General features: G+C 62.3%; 7 protein-coding genes across 7 annotated transcripts; 4 read left to right on the top strand and 3 right to left on the bottom strand.

Moving 5' to 3' along the window:
- Positions 1–154: 154 nt before the first annotated feature.
- JCM10292_006046 (uncharacterized protein) lies at positions 155–1,822 on the bottom strand (the record flags this gene model as incomplete). Its single annotated transcript, XM_076646971.1, has 8 exons — positions 155–482; positions 543–832; positions 889–993; positions 1,055–1,216; positions 1,290–1,363; positions 1,430–1,573; positions 1,633–1,668; positions 1,750–1,822. 8 exons carry the CDS (start codon positions 1,820–1,822, stop codon positions 155–157), a joined length of 1,212 nt encoding a protein of 403 aa, XP_076507309.1.
- Positions 1,823–2,523: 701 nt separating this feature from the next.
- On the top strand, positions 2,524–4,210 carry JCM10292_006045 (uncharacterized protein; the record flags this gene model as incomplete). Its single annotated transcript, XM_076646970.1, has 4 exons — positions 2,524–3,520; positions 3,583–3,689; positions 3,754–3,955; positions 4,020–4,210. The coding sequence occupies 4 exons, from the start codon at positions 2,524–2,526 to the stop codon at positions 4,208–4,210; spliced, it is 1,497 nt and encodes a 498-aa protein (XP_076507308.1).
- Positions 4,211–4,595: 385 nt separating this feature from the next.
- On the top strand, positions 4,596–7,826 carry JCM10292_006044 (uncharacterized protein; the record flags this gene model as incomplete). The annotated part of the gene is made up of 5 exons (XM_076646969.1): positions 4,596–5,196; positions 5,258–5,287; positions 5,350–6,606; positions 6,664–7,720; positions 7,775–7,826. 5 exons carry the CDS (start codon positions 4,596–4,598, stop codon positions 7,824–7,826), a joined length of 2,997 nt encoding a protein of 998 aa, XP_076507307.1.
- A 370-nt stretch (positions 7,827–8,196) lies between these two features.
- On the bottom strand, positions 8,197–10,461 carry JCM10292_006043 (uncharacterized protein; the record flags this gene model as incomplete). The annotated part of the gene is made up of 10 exons (XM_076646968.1): positions 8,197–8,369; positions 8,438–8,567; positions 8,634–8,682; positions 8,735–8,786; positions 8,844–9,151; positions 9,209–9,491; positions 9,565–9,685; positions 9,744–9,815; positions 9,873–10,176; positions 10,262–10,461. 10 exons carry the CDS (start codon positions 10,459–10,461, stop codon positions 8,197–8,199), a joined length of 1,692 nt encoding a protein of 563 aa, XP_076507306.1.
- An 809-nt stretch (positions 10,462–11,270) lies between these two features.
- Positions 11,271–13,598, top strand: JCM10292_006042 (glycoside hydrolase family 13 protein; the record flags this gene model as incomplete). The annotated part of the gene is made up of 10 exons (XM_076646967.1): positions 11,271–11,485; positions 11,567–11,577; positions 11,628–11,747; positions 11,810–11,896; positions 11,957–12,030; positions 12,101–12,166; positions 12,223–12,440; positions 12,505–12,760; positions 12,819–12,933; positions 12,994–13,598. 10 exons carry the CDS (start codon positions 11,271–11,273, stop codon positions 13,596–13,598), a joined length of 1,767 nt encoding a protein of 588 aa, XP_076507305.1.
- Positions 13,599–13,857: 259 nt separating this feature from the next.
- ECM16 (ATP-dependent RNA helicase ECM16) lies at positions 13,858–18,407 on the bottom strand (the record flags this gene model as incomplete). The annotated part of the gene is made up of 10 exons (XM_076646966.1): positions 13,858–14,096; positions 14,154–14,400; positions 14,467–14,580; positions 14,640–15,419; positions 15,475–15,647; positions 15,712–16,309; positions 16,364–16,704; positions 16,760–18,012; positions 18,074–18,198; positions 18,261–18,407. 10 exons carry the CDS (start codon positions 18,405–18,407, stop codon positions 13,858–13,860), a joined length of 4,017 nt encoding a protein of 1,338 aa, XP_076507304.1.
- Positions 18,408–18,881: 474 nt separating this feature from the next.
- On the top strand, positions 18,882–21,278 carry JCM10292_006040 (sugar porter family MFS transporter; the record flags this gene model as incomplete). Its single annotated transcript, XM_076646965.1, has 9 exons — positions 18,882–18,941; positions 19,242–19,322; positions 19,392–19,598; positions 19,681–20,161; positions 20,217–20,304; positions 20,367–20,667; positions 20,750–20,805; positions 20,859–20,936; positions 21,026–21,278. 9 exons carry the CDS (start codon positions 18,882–18,884, stop codon positions 21,276–21,278), a joined length of 1,605 nt encoding a protein of 534 aa, XP_076507303.1.
- Between the last annotated feature and the right edge of the window lie 114 nt (positions 21,279–21,392).

Here is a 21,392-nt window from a genome sequence, read left to right as displayed (position 1 = left end):
GAAAAGCCGAACGTAACGAAGAGAGTGATTATGCTAGATGCGAAGGAGAATGAGCGAAGGTGTAGGTGCGAAATGCGCAGTGGCGCGGTCGACGAGGGTGTCATGTGCACGAAAGGCTGAAGAAGGGTGCGGAAGCATGTCAGAAAAGTGTGAGCTAAGCAAGGAGGAGGCTGCCAAAGCCGAGCGCCGCGATCAAAGCGGACGAGGCGAAGAGCGTCGCCGCGCCGTTCTCCGTGTTGTCCTGCCCCTCGCGCGCCGGAATGGCAGTGTTGCTTGGCGGAGCGGTCTGACTCGAGCTCGACGAGGCGCGGGTCGAGGTTACCATGCTGGACGCGCTGGTAGCGGAAGAGACTTCCGAGGTCGAAGCGGAAGGCAACGGTCCGGTGTTCGGTCCGGCGCCGATTGCGACGGAGGTGTCGATGGTCGAGCCGTTGCGTGCGGCGTTGAGGTACCAAGGTTCGTCGAACAGGTCAGGTACAGCCCTGCATAAGAAGCGGAAATGAGCAGGCGCAACGAGTATCCAGGAAGCAAGGATTGCGCACATTGCGTTCCATCCGTTCTGAATGAAGACCGGGTAGGTGTTGATGAATGCGTTGACGGGGTGCGGTCCGTTCTCGTGCTGCAGCCCGATCGGGCCAGGCGACTTGGAACCGGTCGCCCAGCCGCGCAGCTCGCGCTCGAGGCCCGCCTGATCCGTCACACCCTTCTGGGCGCAGGACACCGCCGGCGCACCCGGGTTGGTGCACCAGTCGTTCGAGTCGCGGTCCCAGCCGACGAGACGGAGCCCGAAGACCTCGGTCGCGATAGCACGAACGCGAGCATCGGCGTCACCCTGCACAGGGCAAATGTCAAGCCGTGAGTTGCGCTAAGACTGAAAGGTAGACGTACGAAGGGCGGGCGCCAGAAGCGGGGAATGTAGCCTGAACGGTCGAAGATGACCTGGATCGTCCAGCCCAACTCGCCAATCACGCCCAGGTCATCGAGTGCAGTCATCTGCGATCACGCGACAGCTTGAGCAACGACCTACAGTAGGGTGCAAACGAGCTAAACGCACGTAAGGGTGACTCCACGTGTGCACGGCGAAATGAGCGCCAGAAGAGAGCGCTTGGGTGAAAACGTCCGGGTTCTTGAGAACATTGCTGCCCATCAGAAAGTGGGTTGCGCTTTGGTTGTTCTGCTCCAGGAAGGTGTAGAGAGGAACCGCCGGCGGGAGGGGCTGGACAGAGGACAAGAAGCGAAGTCAGCGTGAGAAGGTCGCGGCTTCCTCACTCCAGCGACATGCAACGCACGCCGTCGTCAAAGTTGAGACCCCACATGCTGTCAGGCGCAGCCGAGATGTCGTCTGGGCCGTAGCATCCGACCTCTGGAAGCGCACGAACCTCGTCAGTCAGAGCCAGGTCGTGAGCGAGACGAGTTTGAGAAAGCGCACCGGACCACGAGCACACGCCGTGCTCGCCCACGTCGGTTCCGCGCGGGTACTTGGGCACGCCATCGGCGTTCAGGACTGACGGCGCGAAGGAAGGGATCTTGCCCGCGCGCTTCGCCGCCTCGTACGTCGCGACCCACTCCGGCTCTGCGTACGATCATCCTGTCAGCTTTTCAGTCCGTGCTGGCACCGATGCGAGGACGTACTGGGACGTGGGCCCGGTTTGTCGATCTCGGGGTAGGCTGTTGCGGTGAAGAAACCGTGATCAACAAGAAACCGAGGCCTGAGCGGTCCATGAATTGGCGAAAGCAGCAGCTACGCACAACTCTGGCGAGCGAAGAGCTCGTGGGCGTATGCGGACGACGCCAGCGCCAGCACGAGGGCGACGGAGCGCATTGTACTTGAGCTGAGTGCGGAGAGACGGAAAGTCCGTTGAGCGGGTTGAGGTGACGGAGGCGTCGCTCTTCTCGAGGGACGTCGGGCGGTTGCTTGCGAGCGTCGGCGCGCGGTCAAAGACTACTGGCGCGTAGCAGAATACTCAGCAGGGCAGGAAAGAGGATGAGGCGCACACAACAGCGTCGACCAAGCGCCCAAGGTTGCGGTCGCGCGGTGCCCTCGCGCGTCTGAGACAGCAGATCGCCACGCTTGTTGCGGTGCTCCAACTCGCCGTCGCTTGGCACGTCGGGTCCCGCTTCGGCCGTGTTTCCTGCCTGCGTCTGCCGTGCAAAGCGCCGTGTATCACGACGACGCGATGCAGCCTTGGGAGCAGCAGCACCTGCGTATCGCACCGGCGCAGCGTCCGCACTGCTGTGCAACGCTGCAGGACTTACACGGGACTGCAGCGCAGACCAAGCAAACGTTCAGGGCGTCTCGAGCAGTGGTTGACCATGTTTCGGCGAAATGAGGCAGACAACCGCCTACGAAGTCGAGGTCGACCGATGCGTGCACATTGGGGGCAAGCGCTCCGACCAGTCCGGCGCGAGAGCAGGTAAAGGCGACATGTCGACAGGGGGGATCGACCCCAACACCGCGGTCCTCAACGGCGGTGAGCTCACCTTGTTCCTCTCGCTTCATCCTCCCTCTTGAGCCCGGTCGAGATGAGCACTGTCGTGCGTCAGACACCAGCGTTTCTGCGCCAGCTCGCACACGCGCCCATTCGCCCGTGCACCTGCGCCTTCGCCGCGTCCCCAGCACCGCCTTCGTCTCGTCGCCCCATCTCGTCGTCGTCCCGCCAGCGCATTGCTTCGACAGTACAGCGCGCAGAGAACGCCAACCCGTCCACCCTGCTCACCGAGCATTCGATCCCTGATGCTGGCTCCGTCTCGCGCGTGCATCGCCTCATGCGCCTCGGCGAGCAGCTTTCGCGCGCCGCTAGCGAGAAGAATCTCATGCCCGCCCGCCTGCGAGGGTCAGGCGTCTACGAGCGGGGCCAGGGCGCACCGCACGTCGAGGTGGCAGAGGGAGAAGAGCTCGCGCCGCTGCCGACAACGCGCAGGATGGGCGACTCATACGTCCAGATGGACCTGCGCTTCTCGCAGGACGAGAGCTTGCACGAGCAGTACGTCGGCGGCATGAGCAAGGTCCGCATGGGGCGGCTCATGGAGGACTTTGACTCGCTCGCCGGCGCTGCAGCGTACCGCTACGTCCTCCCCGACGGCGCCGACATCTCCGAGGCGACCAAGCACGGCTTCTACCTCGTCACGGCGGCCGTTGACCGTATGGACCTCCTGCGGCCGCTCTTGAACGCCGACGGCACCGTGCCCGACCTCCGCCTCTCGTCGCACGTCTCGTACGCGACGTCGTCGTCGCTCGAGATCTTCGTGCGCATGTCGACGATCCCGCCGAAAGGCGGCGAGTCCGAGACGATTCTCCTCGGCCGGTTCGCCATGGCGTGCCGCAGCGCCAAGGGCGGCAAGCACTCTGTGCCGCAGCTGCTCGTCGAGGGCCCCGAGGAAGAGGCCATCTTCCAGATGGGCAAGGAGATGCGTGACGGCAAAAAGAAGCGCACTCTGCAGAGCTTGACCAAGACGCCACCGACGGCCGAGGAGGCCGCCATGCTGCACGAAATCTTCATCGGCAACGCCGAGATCTACGGTTCGTGTGAATGCTGTGCCTTTCCGTCTGTACCCATCTTCTGATGAGACCTCTACTTGCAGACCGTAAGACGGCGACGCCTAAGAACGTCGTCTGGACGTCTGACACGCGCATCAACTCGGCAACACTCATGCACCCGCAAGAGCGCAACGTCCACAACAAGATCTTCGTTCGTCGCCTGTCACCCTGGCATCATTCTGCAAAGCCGTACTGATTGTTTCGTGATTGAACAGGGTGGCTACCTCATGCGCATCGCCTACGAGACTGCATACTCGACCGCATGCCTTTTCGCCCGCTCCGGCGTCACCTTTGTCTCGCTCGACGAGCTGCAGTTTGCGCAGCCCGTCGAGATTGGCTCGCTCCTCTTGCTCGACTCGAAGGTCACGTTCTCGCCGATGCAGGGCGAGCACCGCTCGTTCCACGTTGCCGTGGAGGGTTCGTTCCACTCGTTTCGCCCATTCTTCCCTGTGCACAGATACTGACTCACTCACACGCGCAGCCGCGACTTGCGACCTGTACACAGGCGACAAGAAGATCACGAACGTGTTCCACTTTACTTTCGCGGCCGATAAGCCCCTGACGCGGCACGTCCTCCCGCGCTCGTACCGCCAGGCGATGCAGTGGCTCGACGCGCAGCGCCGTCGCCGAGTGGGCATCGAGGTCCGCAAGGGCTACGTGCAGGCTCCCTGAGCGCTGCCGCCGGGAAGATCGTCGTCGCTGCCCCCTCCTTATCGCACCCGCCCTCTCCTCTACATACTAGACTAATTGGTGCCTCGCGACATAGACTGATAGACACTGGGCTCCCGCTGCATTAGACCCCAGCTTTCGCTCCGCGCGCACCTTGAGCCCACAGAGGGAGAGACAAGACGCGGCTCGATCGCGTCGACTCGCACAAACACGCGCATCTTCCGGGAGCCAGCTTTTCCCCCTCCCGTCGCGCTCGTGTGCAGCTCCGCCCGCTTGCACGAGCTGCGCTTCTAGCTCGCTGCTGTCTGAGGAAGCACCGTTGTCCAGCAGTGCGAGCCCAGGAGCGCGCCGCCTCGTCTCTCCGCTCGTCTCCCCGGAGCCGCGAGCGATGCAGCCCGCGCTGCACGCGCGTCCGCGCCCGCCAGCCCGCCAGAACCCGCGCTCGACGTCGCATTCGAAGTACACGGCGCTGCCGACCCCAACGACGCCGCGCAGGAGGCGCACGGGCAGCCTGCAGCTCGAGGAGGACAAGGGGGACGAGGGCGCCATGGGCGGCTCGGCGGGCGCGCTGAAGACCCCAGAGCGGACGCTGAGGGAGCTTAACGGTGCTAGCACTGGAGCATCGCCCTCGCCGAGCTTGCTCAAGACGAGTTCGCGAAAGGAGGTCGAGCAGTCGAATGAGGTGGAGACGAGGACCGACGAGCCCACCACGCCGCCTTCGTACACCAGCAGGGCAGCGGAGCACAGTCAGGCTCCTTTCCCAACCCTCGACGAGCCGTCGCCGACCAACCCTCTCGACGCCCGCTACAATGATCCGATCTCGCCCTCTTCGTCGGGCCTGCCCTTTTCGGCTTCGACGACGATGCCCGCTTCGTCAGTCACGAGGGCGGAAGGACAAGACGTCTACGAGGAGCCGAGGCAGCTCACGCGCGAGGAGCTCGAGTGGATGCTCGTCGAGGCGAGGCGGATCATCGAGGAAAAGGAGCAGGGTAGGTCCGTTTCTCGCTGCGACGCACGCGGCCTATTGGCTGATTGCATCGACTCATGCAGAGGTCTCGACATTCAAGGCAACCGGAGAAGGTGAATTGCGCGGTAATGAAGGCGGCGGAGCCAGCTCACGCTAACTGTCGCCTTCCACGCAGAGCTTCTCGGTCAGCTGCGTGCGCTGCAAGAGCGACGCGATTCTCTATTGGGCCGCACGCCGCACAAGACTCAAGGTCAGACGCCGTGCCGTCCTTCCCGCCTCGCCAGCTCGTCCAGCTCGAACCTGCAGCCGACACCAAAGCAAGAAGGAGATCGCAGGCGGCGCAGTTGGCGCACTTCGCTCGGCTTCCCCCCACCCCAACCGACCACGACTTCGCCCTCAGCGTCGATGATCAGCACTACGCACAGTCGCATGTCGAGTTACCGCGACGCCCCTCCTTCCAGCGTTGACGGCGAGGCACCACCCGGCCGTGACAGTCCGGCTTCGTCCCGCTACCGCACGTCGTCGATCGTCACTCCGAGCGGCTCTCCCCTTGCCACGCGCAGCCGCTTTGCTTCGAACACTTCGGGTCTCTCGACTTTCTCTCCCGCGACAAAGACCCTCTTCTCCCCCTCGCACGCCGCCAACGAGGTCGCCTCGCTAAGCCAGCTCAACTACGCCCTCACGCTGCAGCTCAACGATCTTCAGTCCGACTCGGAGCTCGCCGATCGCGAAGCGGGCAAGAAGCTCCGCAAGCTCGAGCGCGAGCTCCAGGTCCTCCGCGAGGAATGCGAGCACCTCGAGGCGCGCAATGCGACGCTCGAGACGGAGGCCGAAATTGCGAAATCGCGCGAGAATGAGCTCAATCGCTCGACGAGGGCGTCCTTGACGCCGAAGCGCGATGCGGTCGAACTTGCTGAGGCTGAGGCGACGCCGCCATTCAGCTGGCGGGACGGAGAGTCTACTCCCATTCGTCCTGTCGATTCTGTCGACAATGGGCAGCCCGCAGACTCGCCTTTTCGCAACTTCGCCCCGCCAACGCCGCTCGTCGAAGACGCCGATGTTGTGCCGGCCGTTTCTCTGCCCGATGACTTCCCTCGCTTCCCTTCGTATCTCCCCGCCGAAACCACCGACGCAGGCCTTCTTTCAACTCCCCTTTTCCCTCGATCCGTCTCGCGCTCTGTGTCGACTTCGTCTCTCGCGCCTCTCCCGCCTCCAATGCAGCTCGATCCGTCGCTCGAGCAGCAAGCCGACGAGCTCGTCGAGCAGCTTATGAGCCGCATCGAGGAGTTGCAGGACCTGAACGAGGTAATCGTCGAGGAGCGCGAGGAAATGATGGAGCGTCTGGAGGAGGCAGAGAGGGATGCGGTTGATTGGAGGGAGAGGTGGGAGGAACTCGAGGAGCAGAACATGCACGACCGCCTGATCGGCTGGGGTGCGTCATTCTACTCAGTCTCGCCGGAGTTCTCCTCTCATGTCTTGAACCGTGCAGACGGCCCTCGAGCCGCCATCGCCTGGCACTCGGACAACGACGCCGACTCGGACGCGCCTCTCGCGCTTCCGCGCCTCAAGACCCGCCGCATCACCCGCCGCTCGCGCCTTCTCACACAGAATTCGGACACGCCGCCTACGCTCTCGCCGCCGTCGGTCTTTTCGGGCCGCGACCGGAGCAACTCGCCAACGCCCAACTCGAGCCCGCAGTTCGAGCGTCCCAAGCGCGCGCTCAGCTACGAGCTCGGCGGTACCTGGCAGGAGAGTCGGCATTCCGCTCATCAGGAGCACCGCCTGGACGGCCTTCGCAGCGCTGGTCCTCGCCTTTCGTCGAAGGCCCGCCGTTCCGCTCCCGCTCCGGTTCGGAAGCCTCAAACTTCCGACTCGCCGCCCGTCACGACTGCCGACGACCTCCTGCCCTCCGGTAGTCTCCGATGGGCTGGCCACCCAGACGCCGACACGTACGACCAGCTCGAGCACGCCGCCTCGCGGCTCCTGCCGTCGTGGGCGGATGACGAGGTCGACCTCGAAGCTCTCTCGCCGAGCCGGCCGACGGCGTTCAAGCGCATTGAGGAGGTCGTAGCTGGCGAGGACCATGACAAGATCGCGCCGCGTACCTGGAAAGGCAAGGGTGGGGAGAAGGGCAACGTGCGCGTCCGCAAATTCGACCGCTACGATGATGGCTTCGACGACAACCTGCAAGACGAGGTCGAAGGCCGCTCTTCCGCTTTCTCCCGTCGCTCAGTCGCCCTGCGTCGACTCGATCGCGAAGCGTCAACTCGCACCGGCCTCGACCTTGTTCGGTTCGCGCAAGACTCGGGTTCCGCCAGCGAGCGTGACAGCGATGCCGACTCGACCATCTCGTCCGACTATGATCGCCTCGATCACTCTCTCCGCCGGCGGTCCGACTACTACCCGCTGGCAGTGCGCGCCCGGTACCACCCGCGCATGCTCGCCAGCATGATGAGCGACTCGGCCCTCCGGCACGTCGTCTCGCTCATCACGTGGATCCGCTTCCTCGTCGTGCTCAGCATTGCGGTGGTTTACTCGGTGTGGCAGTTCGTCGCAATCTCTCTTGCTTTCCTCGAGCCAGGCTGACCCTCCGTAAGCAGGGGACCGAAGAAGACGCTCGGCCTCGTCGATGGCCGTCGCCGCCTCCGCTAGATGCCTCTTTGTCTCCTTTTCCTCTCATGCTTGATCCCATTCGCAATCAGTACCATGCAGACACCTCCGTCGCCTTTGCCCTCGATACCCCTTCTTCCGCGAGGCCATCTCTCCCTCCATCCTCTTGCTGTCGTTGCTATCCATACCGTCCACGACCTGCGCAAATGTTCAGTGAGCTGTATCTAGCAGCCGCTCTGCTCATGACAGACGCAGCTCAGTTACTTTTGCGAGATCCGCTCGTCGCCGCTCTGGCCTTCTCAATCTCGCCAAAGCCCGCGCTCGAGCGCTCGAGGTGAAGCTGCGTAAAGCATGATACAGAGCGAGGACAGACAACTGAGAGGCAAGTGCTACCGATGAAGGTGAAGGGGGATCAGACGGAGTGTTTCTCGGCGTCCTCGATCATTTGCTCCTGGGCCTTCTCGAGCGACTTGTTCGTCGCAGCTGGCGCAAGTTCGCCACCCTCGGCGTGCGCGAATTGGTCTACCGACGTCTTGGCAAACTTGCGCGCCGAAACCTTGTTCTGGAAGAGGATGTCGAGCTCGCCTGCGACGTAGCGCAGTCAGCAACGACCGAGAACAACCAGGATATGCGCGAAAGAGGCGGTGACGGACCGTATGTGCGGCCGCGCGGCTCGGGCACGCGGAAATACGTCCAAGTAGCGCACAGGAAGCACATGCCGCCCCAGAACAGGCCTGTCTTGGCACCCCAGTCGAGCTTCTCCGTGTTGAGCATGTAAGGCATCTAACGAGGAACGGCAGAAGGTCAGGCGTGATGCGCAAGGGGCTGATCAGCGAGGATGACACGCACGATAACGCCATTCACGATGCCGAAGACGTTGTACACCACGCGGGCGATGCTGTAGCAACAGGTCAGCGGGAAGTGAGCGCGAGGAAGAACGGCGAACGCACACGACGGTCTTGCCGCGCAGCCGCGTCGACGATACCTCCGACACAAGGGTGTCTGTAGCGAACCTGTATCGTCAGAATGACGCTATGCTTTGATGAGCAGTCCACGCACAGCAAACGGGTCCGACAGTAGCGTCATATGCGGCGGTGTAGATCAGCAGCATCGCGCCGACGGCCCACTGCGAGTCGGTATTGTCGCGCGAGATGAATCCCATGCCGCCAATGACGATGAGTAGGATGGTAAGGACGACGAGGCCCCAGAAGTAGAGCTTGCGGCGGCCGATCCAGGTCATGAGGAACCAACTGCAGATGGTGCCGGCGAGACCGAGACCGTACTGGCCAATCGAGAGATCAAACGACGATTCCGTCGGCAGACCAGCTTGCTGTAGGAAGAAGGTCGAATAGCCCATGAAGGCGGCACTGTTGGCAGCAGGATTGAGTCTGAAGCCGGGAAAACAACCGACGAAGATGACACACCCGCATAGATTCTGCACAGACCACACGCCAACTGCGATTTCGGTGCGGCGCAGGTCGATACCCTTGAAGCAGTCCCAGTATGACGTGCCAGCTGCGACGGCCTTTTCGAGCGCGTTCGTGTGGATCATCATGGCGACCCGGCTGTCCACCTCGTCATCCGTTGGCTTGACAACAAGGCGCCGAACCGTCTTCTTGGCGAGCTCGTAGCGACCCTTGCGGACGAGCCACCAAGGCGACTCGGGCGCAAAGCAGCAGCCGATGATGATGGGAACAGGCCACATCCCTGCGGGCGCAGGGTAAGTGGGGTGTGGGGACGTCAGTCGAGATACTCAAGTCTCAGAGGCGCATCAACGTACATTGTAGAGCAAAAGGAATGCGGAAGGCCCATTCTGACTGAAGACCAAGAACACCGCGGAGCGCGCCAGAAGCAACGAGCTGGCCGAGGACCCAGCACATGTTGACGTAGGCGGTGAGGTACTGCATTCATACAAGACTGTCAGTCTTGTCTGCCATGTGAGGTGCAGAAGCCACCTACCGGACGAAGCTGCACGGGCATGATCTCGGCGGCATACGTCGTTGTGAGAGTCTCAAAGACGCCCCAGCCAACCTGTGTCCAACCAATCAATCTGGCGGGCTAAGCGACAGTATGAGGGAAGGCACGCACACCCATGAGGATCTGACCCGCCAATATCGTCTCGACGTTCTGAGCAAAGACGGGAAGGAAGATCATAGCGACGGTCCACGAGAGCGCAGTGATCATGGTCTTGCGGCAGCCGAAACGCTCCATCGCCCAGCCGTTGATGGCGAGGCCGATGATTTCGCCGCATTTGGCACCGTTCGAAAGGCCCGCCTGCCAGGCGGCCGTGACTGTGTACGAGCCGTTGGGCAGCTGAACGCCAAACTTCTGGTTGAACTGCGGCAAGCCGTAGAAGGAGCCGAGGAGCACAATGTCGAAGCCGGTCATGATGCTGCACGGAGGACGAGGAGAGACGGGCAACATTTGAAACAGAAGTCAGGGCAAGATCTTCGACACGTGAGCAGACAGGGACATACATGGCGGTACTGAGCAGCATGCTCCAACCGATAGCAGCCGGATACCTTTTCAGGCCTTCGCGCAAGGTAAGCGTGTGTTCGGCATGGGTTGCTGCACGAGCGTCGCTGACAACGGCTTCGTAGTCCTCGACTTGATTCTTGACATCGGCAGCGACCGCGTCGTGGGCTTGCACAGCCGCTGGCTCTTTAGTTGGCGCCATCTTGTTGGTGAAGGACGCAAGTGGGAAGAAAGGTGAGAGTGCTGTTGAGCGGAACGGCACGGGAGGGGGAACACGGTAGCACCGCGAAAGGCTCCGTGACCGGCATCGACAGGCGGGGGACCGTGGAGAGCCATGCCCCGCTGAAAGGCCAAGCCGAGATCAGTGCGGGCGCCATCGATTTGAGAACGCGAAGGGTCGGACGAGCAAGAGCACCGCGGCGTGGGCGCGAGAAAGTGCGCAAGCCTCAGGCTTCCGCGTTGTGAGCGGTCGCCCTCTGCGCGCTGTAGCTTGACCACCGCTGATTGCACTCATGACAGCTCGTACAGCCTCGTTCTGCCAGTCGAAAGCTCTTGAAGGCGCCGCCCCGCTGGCGGGCAGCGCCGATAGCGTGTGGACGACCACGTCGAGTGCAGCGGAGATGGCGCCGAAACGGCCCGATGGGCTCAAAAATTGACGCTAGCAAGAGGTCATCGGACCAGCATTCGGCACCAGCGGGGCTTGGATGGCGCGGATCGACGAGGACGAGGGCAACCTTGAGCGCGCCGGGCCCGGCACGACCGCCCTGCCGGCCGCCCTCCTCGTCAATCGCCAAACCTTCTTGCCTTGGCGCAAGCGCTGAGGCGCGCTGCCGCGCGGTCCCCGCTGGCAAGCCCTTCTGCACCCCACTGCGCTCAGCGGCCCCCACATCAGCAGCGAACGGTCCCATTTGTCCGGTGTGCTCGCTCGCCCTTCCGTCGAAGCAGAAGTGGAGAAACCTGCTGCGCTACAGGACTCTTTGCTTCCTGCCTCTCAGTGCACGCTGTCGGGATATGGTGAACGCTCCCGCTGAGCAGAAGAAGCTCCCGTCGTGGTGGTCGGGCGGTTCGGTGGTGTACCAGATCTATCCAGCCTCTTTCAAGGACGATAACGGTGACGGCTACGGCGACCTGCGCGGTATCATCAACAAGCTTGGTCACATCAAATCGCTCGGCGTCGACGCTATCTGGATCTGTCCGCACTACAAGAGTCCACGCGTCGATGAGGGGTACGACATATCGGGTGTGTTTCCCTGCTTCTTCGCCTTCTTTGTGCATGCTTGACTGACGAACACGACGCATGCTCACAGACTGTACGTTGGTTCGTTCTCCAGTACGCTCTTCCAAGCATGCCGACATCAATTCTCGCAGACACGGACATCCATGAGCCCTTCGGCACCCGTGAAGACTGCCAGGAGTTGATCGACGCTGTGCATGCGCACGGCATGAAGATTATGTTCGATCTCGTGGTCAACCACTGCTCGGATCAGCGTGAGTTGGCCCGCCGCGGCTCTGTCCGTCTGTTCTTTCCGCTGACTTGCTCGCACTCACAGACGCGTGGTTCAAGGAGAGTCGGTCGTCCAAGACCAATCCTAAGCGCGACTGGTTCTACTGGAAGCCTCCACGCATGATTGACGGCGGTATGTTGCGACTCACCCTGCTCGCCGTGGAGCCTGACCAGCTCACCTGTGTATACACAGTGCGTCATCCACCAAACAACTGGCGCTCTTGCTTTGGCGGCAGCGTGTGGGAGTGGGACGAGCATACGCAAGAGGTGAGCCATGTTTCAGATCTTCTCGCCGTGCCAAGCGTGCCGAGCTGATCCTTTGATCTACCTCGTGCAGTACTACCTACACTATTTCTGCCCCGAGCAGCCGGACCTCAATTGGGAAAACCCAGAGACTCGCCAGGTCAGTTCCGCAGCGATACTCATCGAGCTGCGTGCTGAGACTCTCCGCATCTACAGGCAATCTACAACGACGCAATTCGGTACTGGCTCGACCGAGGTGTTGACGGCTTCCGCATCGACACCGTCAACATGTACAGCAAGTACCTCGACTTCCCCGACGCCAAGGTTGTCGCCCCCGAGACGCTGTGGCAACCGGCTGGAGACTTCTTTTCAAACGGACCCCGCCTGCAGGAATTCCTGCGCGAGATGCGCAAGGAGACCTTCAGCAAGTACGAGTATGTGGTGGTTCTGCTACCTCAGATTCAAGCAAAGCGGGACCAGCTGATCTGTCTTGCCCAGCTGTTTCACCATTGGAGAGCTGCCGAACACGCCCTCGCTCGAAAAGATTCTTTCGTACATCTCTACCGACGCCGAGGCACTCGACTGCACCATCCTATTCGACCTTGCCGATCTCGACCACCGCGGCGGGCAGTACCCGCTGATGGGCCGTAACTGGGCCCTCTCGCAGTTCAAGGCCCTCACGGCATTCGCGCAACAACTCGCGGAGCCCGAGCACAAGGCTCATGCCCTCACGTATCTTGAAAACCATGATCAAGTACGAGATGGTCCCTCGGCTACTGTCAAGTCCGGTCCTCACCTTGTCGTGAATACAGGCCCGCTCGGTCACGCGCTACGCGTCGGACGCGCCCGAACACCGTCTGACTTCCTCAAAGCTACTTGCAACGTACCTCCTCACTCTCTCGGGCTCGATCATCATCTACGAAGGCCGTGCGTGACGGAACTCCCACCACTCTGGCCGAATCCGCTGACCTCCCGGCCTTCACGCAGAGGAAATCGGCATGATCAACGCGCCGAAAGACTGGGATATCGACACCGAGTACCTCGACGTCAACACGATCAACACGTGGCGCGAGATCAAGCACGACGCCAAAGTCCAGAACGATCCGTCGCTGCTCGAACGCGGCCGCGCCGGCATCCAGCTCACGGCACGCGACCATGCTCGCACCCCTATGCAGTGGGATGGCAGCGAAAACGCTGGTTTCTCCAGCAACCCTGACGCCAAGCCGTGGTATCGCGTAATGGAGTCATACGCCGAAGGCCTCAACGTCGCGGCACAGGAGGACGACCCGAACAGCACCCTCAACTTCTACCGCCAGCTCGTCTCCCTCCGCAAGGCGCACAAGGACCTCTTCATCCTTGGGCGCTTTCAGCTTCTCGACCCGGGCAACGATCAGACGATGCTCTTCACCAAGACTGCCCTCGACGGCTCGCAGGTCGCATTTGTCGCGCTCAACTTCTCTGCCGAAAAGCAGCCGTTCGAGCTTCCAATCGAACTGACCGCGCGTCAAAATCAGCTGCTCATCTCGACTCTTGGCAAATCGTCGGAGTCGCGTGAGCTGGACGCGTATGAGGCGCGCGTGTACCTTGCGTAGATCCGGTCTTCCTCTCCCCACCTATTTCCTTTCGCGTACAGATTCTTGTGCTGTCCTCTCGCGTTCTGAGCCGCACGCGGCGCGTGAGCAAGCGAAGTTGCACACTCGACGTAACGAGAGAGGCAGTCGAGGCCGGAACGACAGATAGTTGCTGTGCGTGTGGCCCGCTCTTTGGAGTGTTCACGCAAGCTCGAAGCGATATTCTTTCGCGGCGGTAGGACCTGTCAGAGCATAGACCTGTGCGAACGCGCGCTCAGCTTCATTGCAGGACCCACCGCCCGCCAATGAGCTTCTGCTGCATCTGCACCGGTTTGAGCTCAATGCCCACGCCTGGTCCGAAGCGGGGAACAACGAAGATGGTTTTCGTGTCGGCCGAGCCGCCTGCAGTTGAAGCGGCCTTGGCGGCCAGCGCCTGAGCCGGCGTCTCGATGGGCTTGCTGAAGGTGCACATGGGGCGACCGAGCATAGGCAGCCACGCCGGGTTGACCTTCGTGATAGCTGCGGAGAAGGCATTGTGAGTGCCGCTGTGCGCGCAAGGAAGTAGGAGCGGCGCACTCTTAAGCCAGACCTTGTGCGTCCGGTGCAGCTCGTTGAAGACGATAAATTCGGCCGGTGCGTTGTGGAAGAGGTTGGACGAAGGATGGATGAAGAGATCCTCGTCGATGCCGAAGGCGCGGTACGGTACGCCGCGTGTCGAGGGGACCTTAGTGTAGGAGATGTTGCTCGACTTGTCGACAAGGTCCTTACGGATGGCAATCTGGTCGATGAAGGCGGCGGTAACAAGCTGGCGAAGTACTTTGAGCTGTATGGTACGGGCCGGGTCAGAGGCGTGCCGCAGCAGGGGGTGAAGGGAGAGGTGCAAGCGCACCTGCGTTTCGTTGGGCGGCGCAAGCTTCGGCACAAAGCCGGCGTCAATGCCCGGAAATGTGGACTGAACGATGCGGCTGATTTGCGCGCGCAGCTTGTGGATCTCTTGCATTGCCTATTCGAGAACGTGTCAGCACGGCGTAGGGCGTCAACAGGCGGTCCGGCTTGACGGACCTTGGTCCGGACAAAGTTGGCTTCGCAGAACGACTCGCGACCGCCTTCGTATTCGTAAGCACCGACGACGCTGAGGAGCTTGAATAAGTCGCTCGTGCCCTTGCCCAGGGCGGAGTATCGCTGTTGGACCTGGAAGAACGACTTGCGCAAGATCTTGCGCTCCTCCTTCGCGCGCAGCTCCGGGTCGCGTATGTGCTGGATCTCGGCGCGCGTCAAGGTCTTTTCGCCAACGCCGGTACCGACGGAAGCCTCATTGTCGTCGTCGTCGTCGCCGAGGTTGGCCTCGCGAATGAAAGGGTCGCCCACGGAGAGAGAGCAGACGATGGCGATCACGTAAGGCAAGCAACCGTGCTGCTGGCCGGCGACGATCATCTTGGAAAATCGAGGCGAGAGCGGGAAGAGTGCCATGGACCGGCCAAGCGTGGTGATCTTGCCGCCGACCTTGGACGCCGCATCGGAAGCTTCGAGCGCACCGAGGTTGACGAGCGTCTTCTCCGCCCGCCGCAGCGCGTCACGGTCGGGCGGTGTCGGGAAGGGGAAGTTGGCGACTGCATCGATATTCATGCTCTTCATCGTCAGAACGATGCCTTCGATCGGCATGCGCAGGATCTCGGGCTTGGCGAACTGCTCAAAGTGCTGCTCGAAGACCGCCGACGAGTACAGGCGGTAGCAGTGACCGGGGCCAGTACGACCGGCACGACCTGCACGCTGAGCCGCCGAGGCCTTGGAGATCCAGTCAACCTCGAACGACTGGATTCCGCTGGCGTGGTCGAACTTGCGCTGTGGGTACGTCGGTGAGCAGACGATACAGGGGAGTCTCTGAAAGCCTACGTACCTCCTTGGCGCGACCAGTGTCAACAACGTACTTGATGTTCGGAATCGTGATGGCCGTTTCGGCGACGTTGGTAGCGACAACGACGAGGCGGTGGCCCGCTGGAGGCTCGGCGAAAACCTTCATCTGCTTCTCGGTCGGGAGCAGCGAGTAGAGCGGGAGGATGTGCATGGGCTCTGCGAAAGTGGGCGCATGAGTGTCTGCGTCGATGGAGCGGCATGCTAGAAGAGAGAGGCGCACCGTCGACGTCTTCTTCCATGTCGATGCCCTTGAAGGTGTCGTCTTCGTCGTCGTCCGACTCGAGCGCCTCCTCGTCGTCGTCGTGGTACACGCCGTCGTCAACATCGGCTGCAAGGTCCTTGTCCTCGCCGAGCTCGACCTCTTCCGTCTCGAGGTCGTCGCCGACTTCGATGCGCCCGCGCAACTTCGCCTCGACCTCGTCCGCCTCCGCCTCATCCTCCTCTTCTGTCCTCGCCGCAAATGCCGCCGCCGCTGCGCCGTTCCTTCTCGCTTCAGCGGCGCGCTGGACGCGCTCTTTGCGCGCCTTGACTGCCCGAGGCCCAAACTTCGCCTCGAGGCGCTTGACGAGCGAGACGATCTCGTTCTGGCCCGTGCAGAAGACGAGGACGCCGCCTGGCGGGAGGCGCGCGTGGATCCGCGCGACCTTCTTGTAGGCCTGCGCGAGGTAGTCGTGCTGAGTGCGGCGCGCGAAATGAATCGTCACCGGGTGCTGGCGCGCCGTGATGTGCAGGACGGGCGGAGGCTGGGAGAAGAGTGTGGGGTTCTCAGCAAAGTCGGACACGCGGAGGGTGGCCGACATGATGATGAGGCGGAGAGGCTGTGCGGCAGACATGTCAGTTGCGGCGCGACATAGGTAGACGGGCTGACGTACCTTGGCACCCTCCTTGCCCGACCGCCACTGCTTCTCGCGCAGCTTTGCGACACGACTTAGCACGCCGATGAGAACGTCCGTGTTGACGCCACGCTCGTGCGCCTCGTCGACAACAACGACGCTGTACTTGGTGAGGAGGAAGTCGGCCGCTAGCTCGCGCAAGAGGACACCGTCCGTCATGAAGACGAGCTTCGTATCGGCTGCGCTGGTCGAGGAGTAGCGAATGCGGTGCGCCACGAGAGACGAGTCGTCGGACAGCCCGAGTTCGGTGCGGACACGAGCAGAGGTGGAGAGAGCGGCGACACGGCGAGGCTGGGTAATGGCGACCATGCCGGGGTTGTCTGCGTGAAGAAGAGTGAGAGGAAGCTGACGTCGGCGAAGAATGCAAAAACGCACCGCTGGAAGGGTCACCGAAGCCTGCCTCCCACAAGAACTGGCCGATCTGGGTGGTCTTGCCGGAACCCGTCTCACCGCAGAGCACGACGACGGGGTGGCCGCGGATGACCTCCATCACGCGGTCCTCCTCCTTGACAACGGGCAGCTCCGCCCTCGACGCTTCGATCTCGGGCGTGCGCGTGACGGCGATGTGCACCGTACGCTGCGGCGGAAGAGACGGCAGCTCCGACTTGGGGATGACGGCGCCGAGCGGGCCCGTAATACCACTCGGGTCAACCCTGTTCTTGAAGCCCGAGCCGGCGGGGAGGAGCGGCTTGTAGGTCCCATCGTCGACCTCTGCAGGTTGCGCCGAGGCGTCCGCCTCCTGCCCGGCCGCCTTGAGCACCTGCTCGTCAGCCCAGGCGCGGAAAGCACCGCGCTCGCGAGGCGGCCGCTTCGGGGCGTCGTCTGCCGCCTCCGCCTCCTCATCGCTGTGCTCCTCATCCGACATCTCGCCTCCGTCGTCGCCGGACCCGCCCTCTTCGTCCGACGCGCTGTGCGAATTCGCCGCAGCCGCGTCCTCGCCCGCGCCGTCGATACCCGTCCACTCCTCCTCATCTCCGTCCTCCGATGCACTGTCGTCCTCTTCATCGCTCCCCTCCCCGCTCGTCGCCTCCGAGCTGTCAAAGTCGCTCTCCTCCTCCTCTTCCTCGACCGCCTTCGCCTTGCCCTTCCCCTTGCCGACGGCAGTCACGAGCTGCCGCATGCGCCCGCGCTGCTTCGGTGCGCGCTTGACGACCGTGACAGTCGCGCCTGATGCGAGAGCGCTGCCGACTGCGAGCGGCGCAGGACCGGAAGGAGTCGAGGCGGCGGGCGGGGCGGACGAGGTCGAGGCGACGGGAAGCGCGGGAGCGGGCTCGACGATAACGCCGACCGCACCCGAAGGATTGAACGGTTGCGAGGCCTTCTTGCTCGCGACTGGCGCAGCGGTCGAGAGTGCGAGGGCCTGCTGCGGCTTGACGAACTCGCGCTCGAGCGGCAAGTCTTCGTCGCCGCTATCGGCCATGTCGGCGTCCTGATCCTCCTCACCCTCACCCTCGCTGTCACTCAGGTTGCTCTTGCCCGCGTTGGCGCGCTCGAGGATGCGCCGTGCGCGACCGCGGCGGCTGTCTTCGAGTGAGTTAGCGTGGTCGAGCTTGGCGGCCTGCGACTTGAACTGCTTCGACCCGAGTGCCGAGGACGAAGCGAACTGGAGGTTCTGCGTCTGAGTTTGGCTGCGAGCATTCGACAGGTCAGCCGGGGTGACGCTGGGGCTATCGGGACGGGCGAACGCACGCGAGGGAAGCGATGAGATCCTTGCGCTGCTCCTTCTTGAGCTTGCGCTCGATGTATGCGTCGAGGCGCTTCTTCTTCTTTGCCGACATCTTGGGCGCATCCTGCTCTGCCTTTGCGGCGAGGAGCTGCGAGCAAGTGGGGCCGCTCAGTCTCGCGCTCGCTGCAGGGAGAGGCGCGAGAGACGTACTTCGGCGCGGCGCTTCTTGCGGAGCTCTGGGTCGAGAATGTCTGCGTTCGAGTCGTCGAGCTGGTAGTCTTCTGTGCGCTTGCGCTTGCCCGTCTGGCGCTGCACTGCGCGGCCCTTCTCGTTGTAGCGCGGGCGAGAGTGGCCCATCGTGGCGGGCGGGAGGGCGGCTCGCTATGAGGCGCTAGCAGTGCACGAGCAGCAGTCTGTCCCGGCAGGCAGGCGCTCTGAGCGTTGGCGACGAGGTTGGGCGCGATGAGCTCGGATTGGCGCGAGTCTCATCAGTCGGAGCCGAGCTGCTGCACCGCCTCGCCGCCGGCCAGTCGCCGCCTTCTCTCTGCTCAAGCTGGACAGGCTGGCTAAGTGTGACTTTCTGTAGCAGTCGCTCAATGGTCTCGGACGGAGCGCACCTGACGCACCATGCTCGAGCTCGGCTGCCCTTCTCCTCGGGTCCCCTCGCGTCGATATTGGCCGGCCCCGCTTGGACTTGCTTGCGACTCTCCTGCTTCCTCCCTCCTCCTCTTCTAAGCTACTCTCGTTCGTGCTCGTGAAGCGATTCTGGCGGCCCGGCTTGGACCGTTCTCATCTGCTCAAGAATCGACGGCTGCGTCAACACCGTCCATCATGGTCTCCCCAATGATCCGGGTCTACCGATCCGTCGCCATTGCGTGCATCGCCCCCTTCGTGCGTACATCTGCTCCAATCCCTCCAGGCTGCCTATCGAATCGTCCAGCGCCGTTTGAGCGTAGCAACGAGGCACAAGCACTCGCCATTGTCCCTCCTCTCGCCGGGTTCCTTACAATCTCGGCTTCCGCACGCTCTGAGGTGGCTCAGTATTACGCCGACACGAGTTGTTAATGGTCTTGTAGAGACTGGAGGAGCAAGAGATCGCTCGACGGCTGCCGAATGCAGTGCAAGAATGCGCCGGCCAGGACACCCACGTTGTTGTCGCACAGACAGCTAACATTCCTTCACTTTCCGCAGCTCTTCGGTTTCGATACGGGTAGTATTGGCGGTATTTTGGAGCAGACCTCTTTCCAGGCAGAATTCGGACACTTTGGCGAGGTGAGCAATCAGTAGCGCATCTACTACATCCGCGTCGAGGCTGACTGACTCCTTGCCCCGACTCTGCAGACCCTGCATGGTGTCATTGTCGCTACCATTCTCGTCCCTTCGGTCATCTCCGGCGTCTTTGCCGGAGCCGTGGCCGACAAGTTGTCCCGCACCCGCACCATCTGTCTGGGCTCGGCCATCTTCGCCGCCGGCTCCGCCATTTGCGCCGGCTCTGTCAAGTCAATCGGCATGCTTATCGGCGGCCGTATCATCGCTGGCTTTGGCGAGGTGCGTATGCCGGAACAACCGAACGCTCCTTCCCCTTGTCCTCAACCTCACCCGGCTGACATTCTCTTCCACTGTCGTTCAGGGGCTCTTCCTTGGCACTGCAGCTGTGTACTGCTCCGAGATCTCGCCCAAGAAGCGCCGCGGCATGATGATGACCATCCTCCAGCTCTTCATTGCGACCGGGGTGTGCGCCGGCTACTGGACGTGCTATGGCGCGACCAATATCTCCAACTCGCTCCAGTGGCGCCTTCCTTTTGTACTCTCGACCGCACTCGCCATCACCGTCGCTGTGCTCTCGCTCGTCTACCTGCCTCACTCTCCGCGCTGGCTCCTCCTCAACGGCCGCCGCGCCGACGCCGACAAGGTCCTCGATCTCATTGTCGGCCGGGATGTCGACGCGCTGAACGAGCGCAAAGAGATGCTCATTGTACCCGTCGCGATGACGGGGTCGAAGCGCCAGGCGTTTTTGCGGATGTGGCAGAAGGACGTCCGCTGGCGTTCCATCTTGGGTGCTTCCATCCAGGCGCTGCAGATGATGTCAGGGATCGACTTTGTCCTCTTTTGTCCGCGGCTTTCATTGCAGTGGTCTGCGAGCTGCGCTAACTCTGCGCTCGACAGACGCGACGACCCTCTTCCGCCAAGCGGGCTTGACCGGCGGCAGCGCTTCGTTCCTCGGGGGCGGTGTCACTGGCATCTTTGTTCTTGTGTACGTGGCGCCTGCTGCCACAGCTGCTCCAGAACTCAGCATGTTGACCTCGTGTCGCGCAGGGGAACCATCGCGACCATCTTCTACGTCGACCGTCTCGGACGCCGCACCATCTTCGTCGCAGGTGGTGCCTGCGTCGCCACCTCTTTGCTCGTCATCGGGTCTTTGTACGCGGCAGACAAGGTCAACACGACCGAGGGCGGCAAGTGGGCAGTGATCGTCATGATCGAGTTCTTTGCCTTCAGCTTTGCCGCGAGCTGGGGCGTGGTCACTCGCTTGTACGCTTCCGAGATCCAGCCGAGTAGGACGCGCGCGGCCGCGGCGTCCATCTCTGTCGCGATCAACCAGCTCATCAACACTGTGGTGCGTACTGAGTGCACCTTCCGTCCTGCGCCCCGTCCTTACCTCGGCGATCCTTTTGCTTACCGGATTTACCGACACGCAGGTGGCGCTCACGGGACCGCAATTCCTGGCGACCTCGGCTAGTGGACCCTACTTTACGTGCGTCTCCTGCGCAACCTTCTCAAGCCCACTCGCTGACTCTCATAAAACAGCTACGGCGCCGTCACGGTCTTTACGACCTTTGCAGCTTATTGGTTCATGCCCGAGACGAAGGGTCATTCGCTCGAGGCGTAAATTCATCTTTCGTCTCGATGCTTCTCTTTGTCGCATTTAATCCGCCACTCATCCCTCCGACTGATCCGCTGCTCGACGCTCACAGCATCGACGACATGTTCAACGAGCACTTCGTCCCTCTCGCCGCGCCCCTCCCCTTTTCCGACGCGTCCAAGGCGCTCGTGGGCAAGTACCGCGACGCGCGCGAGCGCCGCATGTCGCGCCGCGAGTCCGAGACTATTCCGGACGGCCAGGACGACGAGAAGGCCGCGGCCGACCCGCGCGAGGCGTTCCGGCGCGAGATGCGTGCGGCAAAGTTGCTCGCGCCGAATCGCGAGCACGAGGTCATCGAAGAGTAGATGCACTAGATCTGGCTTTCACGTCTCGGGCACAGAGAGCCCTTTTACAAAGATCTGTTTCATAGAATCTGTCCGTCTCTGCTGTTCCCCTTCCATAGTCCTCTCCTGTTCCGT

Source organism: Rhodotorula paludigena (genome assembly GCF_050403205.1).
Source record: "Rhodotorula paludigena JCM10292 DNA, Rt_paludigena_JCM10292v1_ctg7, whole genome shotgun sequence".
Taxonomy (NCBI): Eukaryota; Fungi; Basidiomycota; class Microbotryomycetes; order Sporidiobolales; family Sporidiobolaceae; genus Rhodotorula; species Rhodotorula paludigena.
The sequence above is the reverse complement of the archived record's forward strand: the minus strand, read 5'-3'. Positions and strand labels throughout refer to the sequence as shown.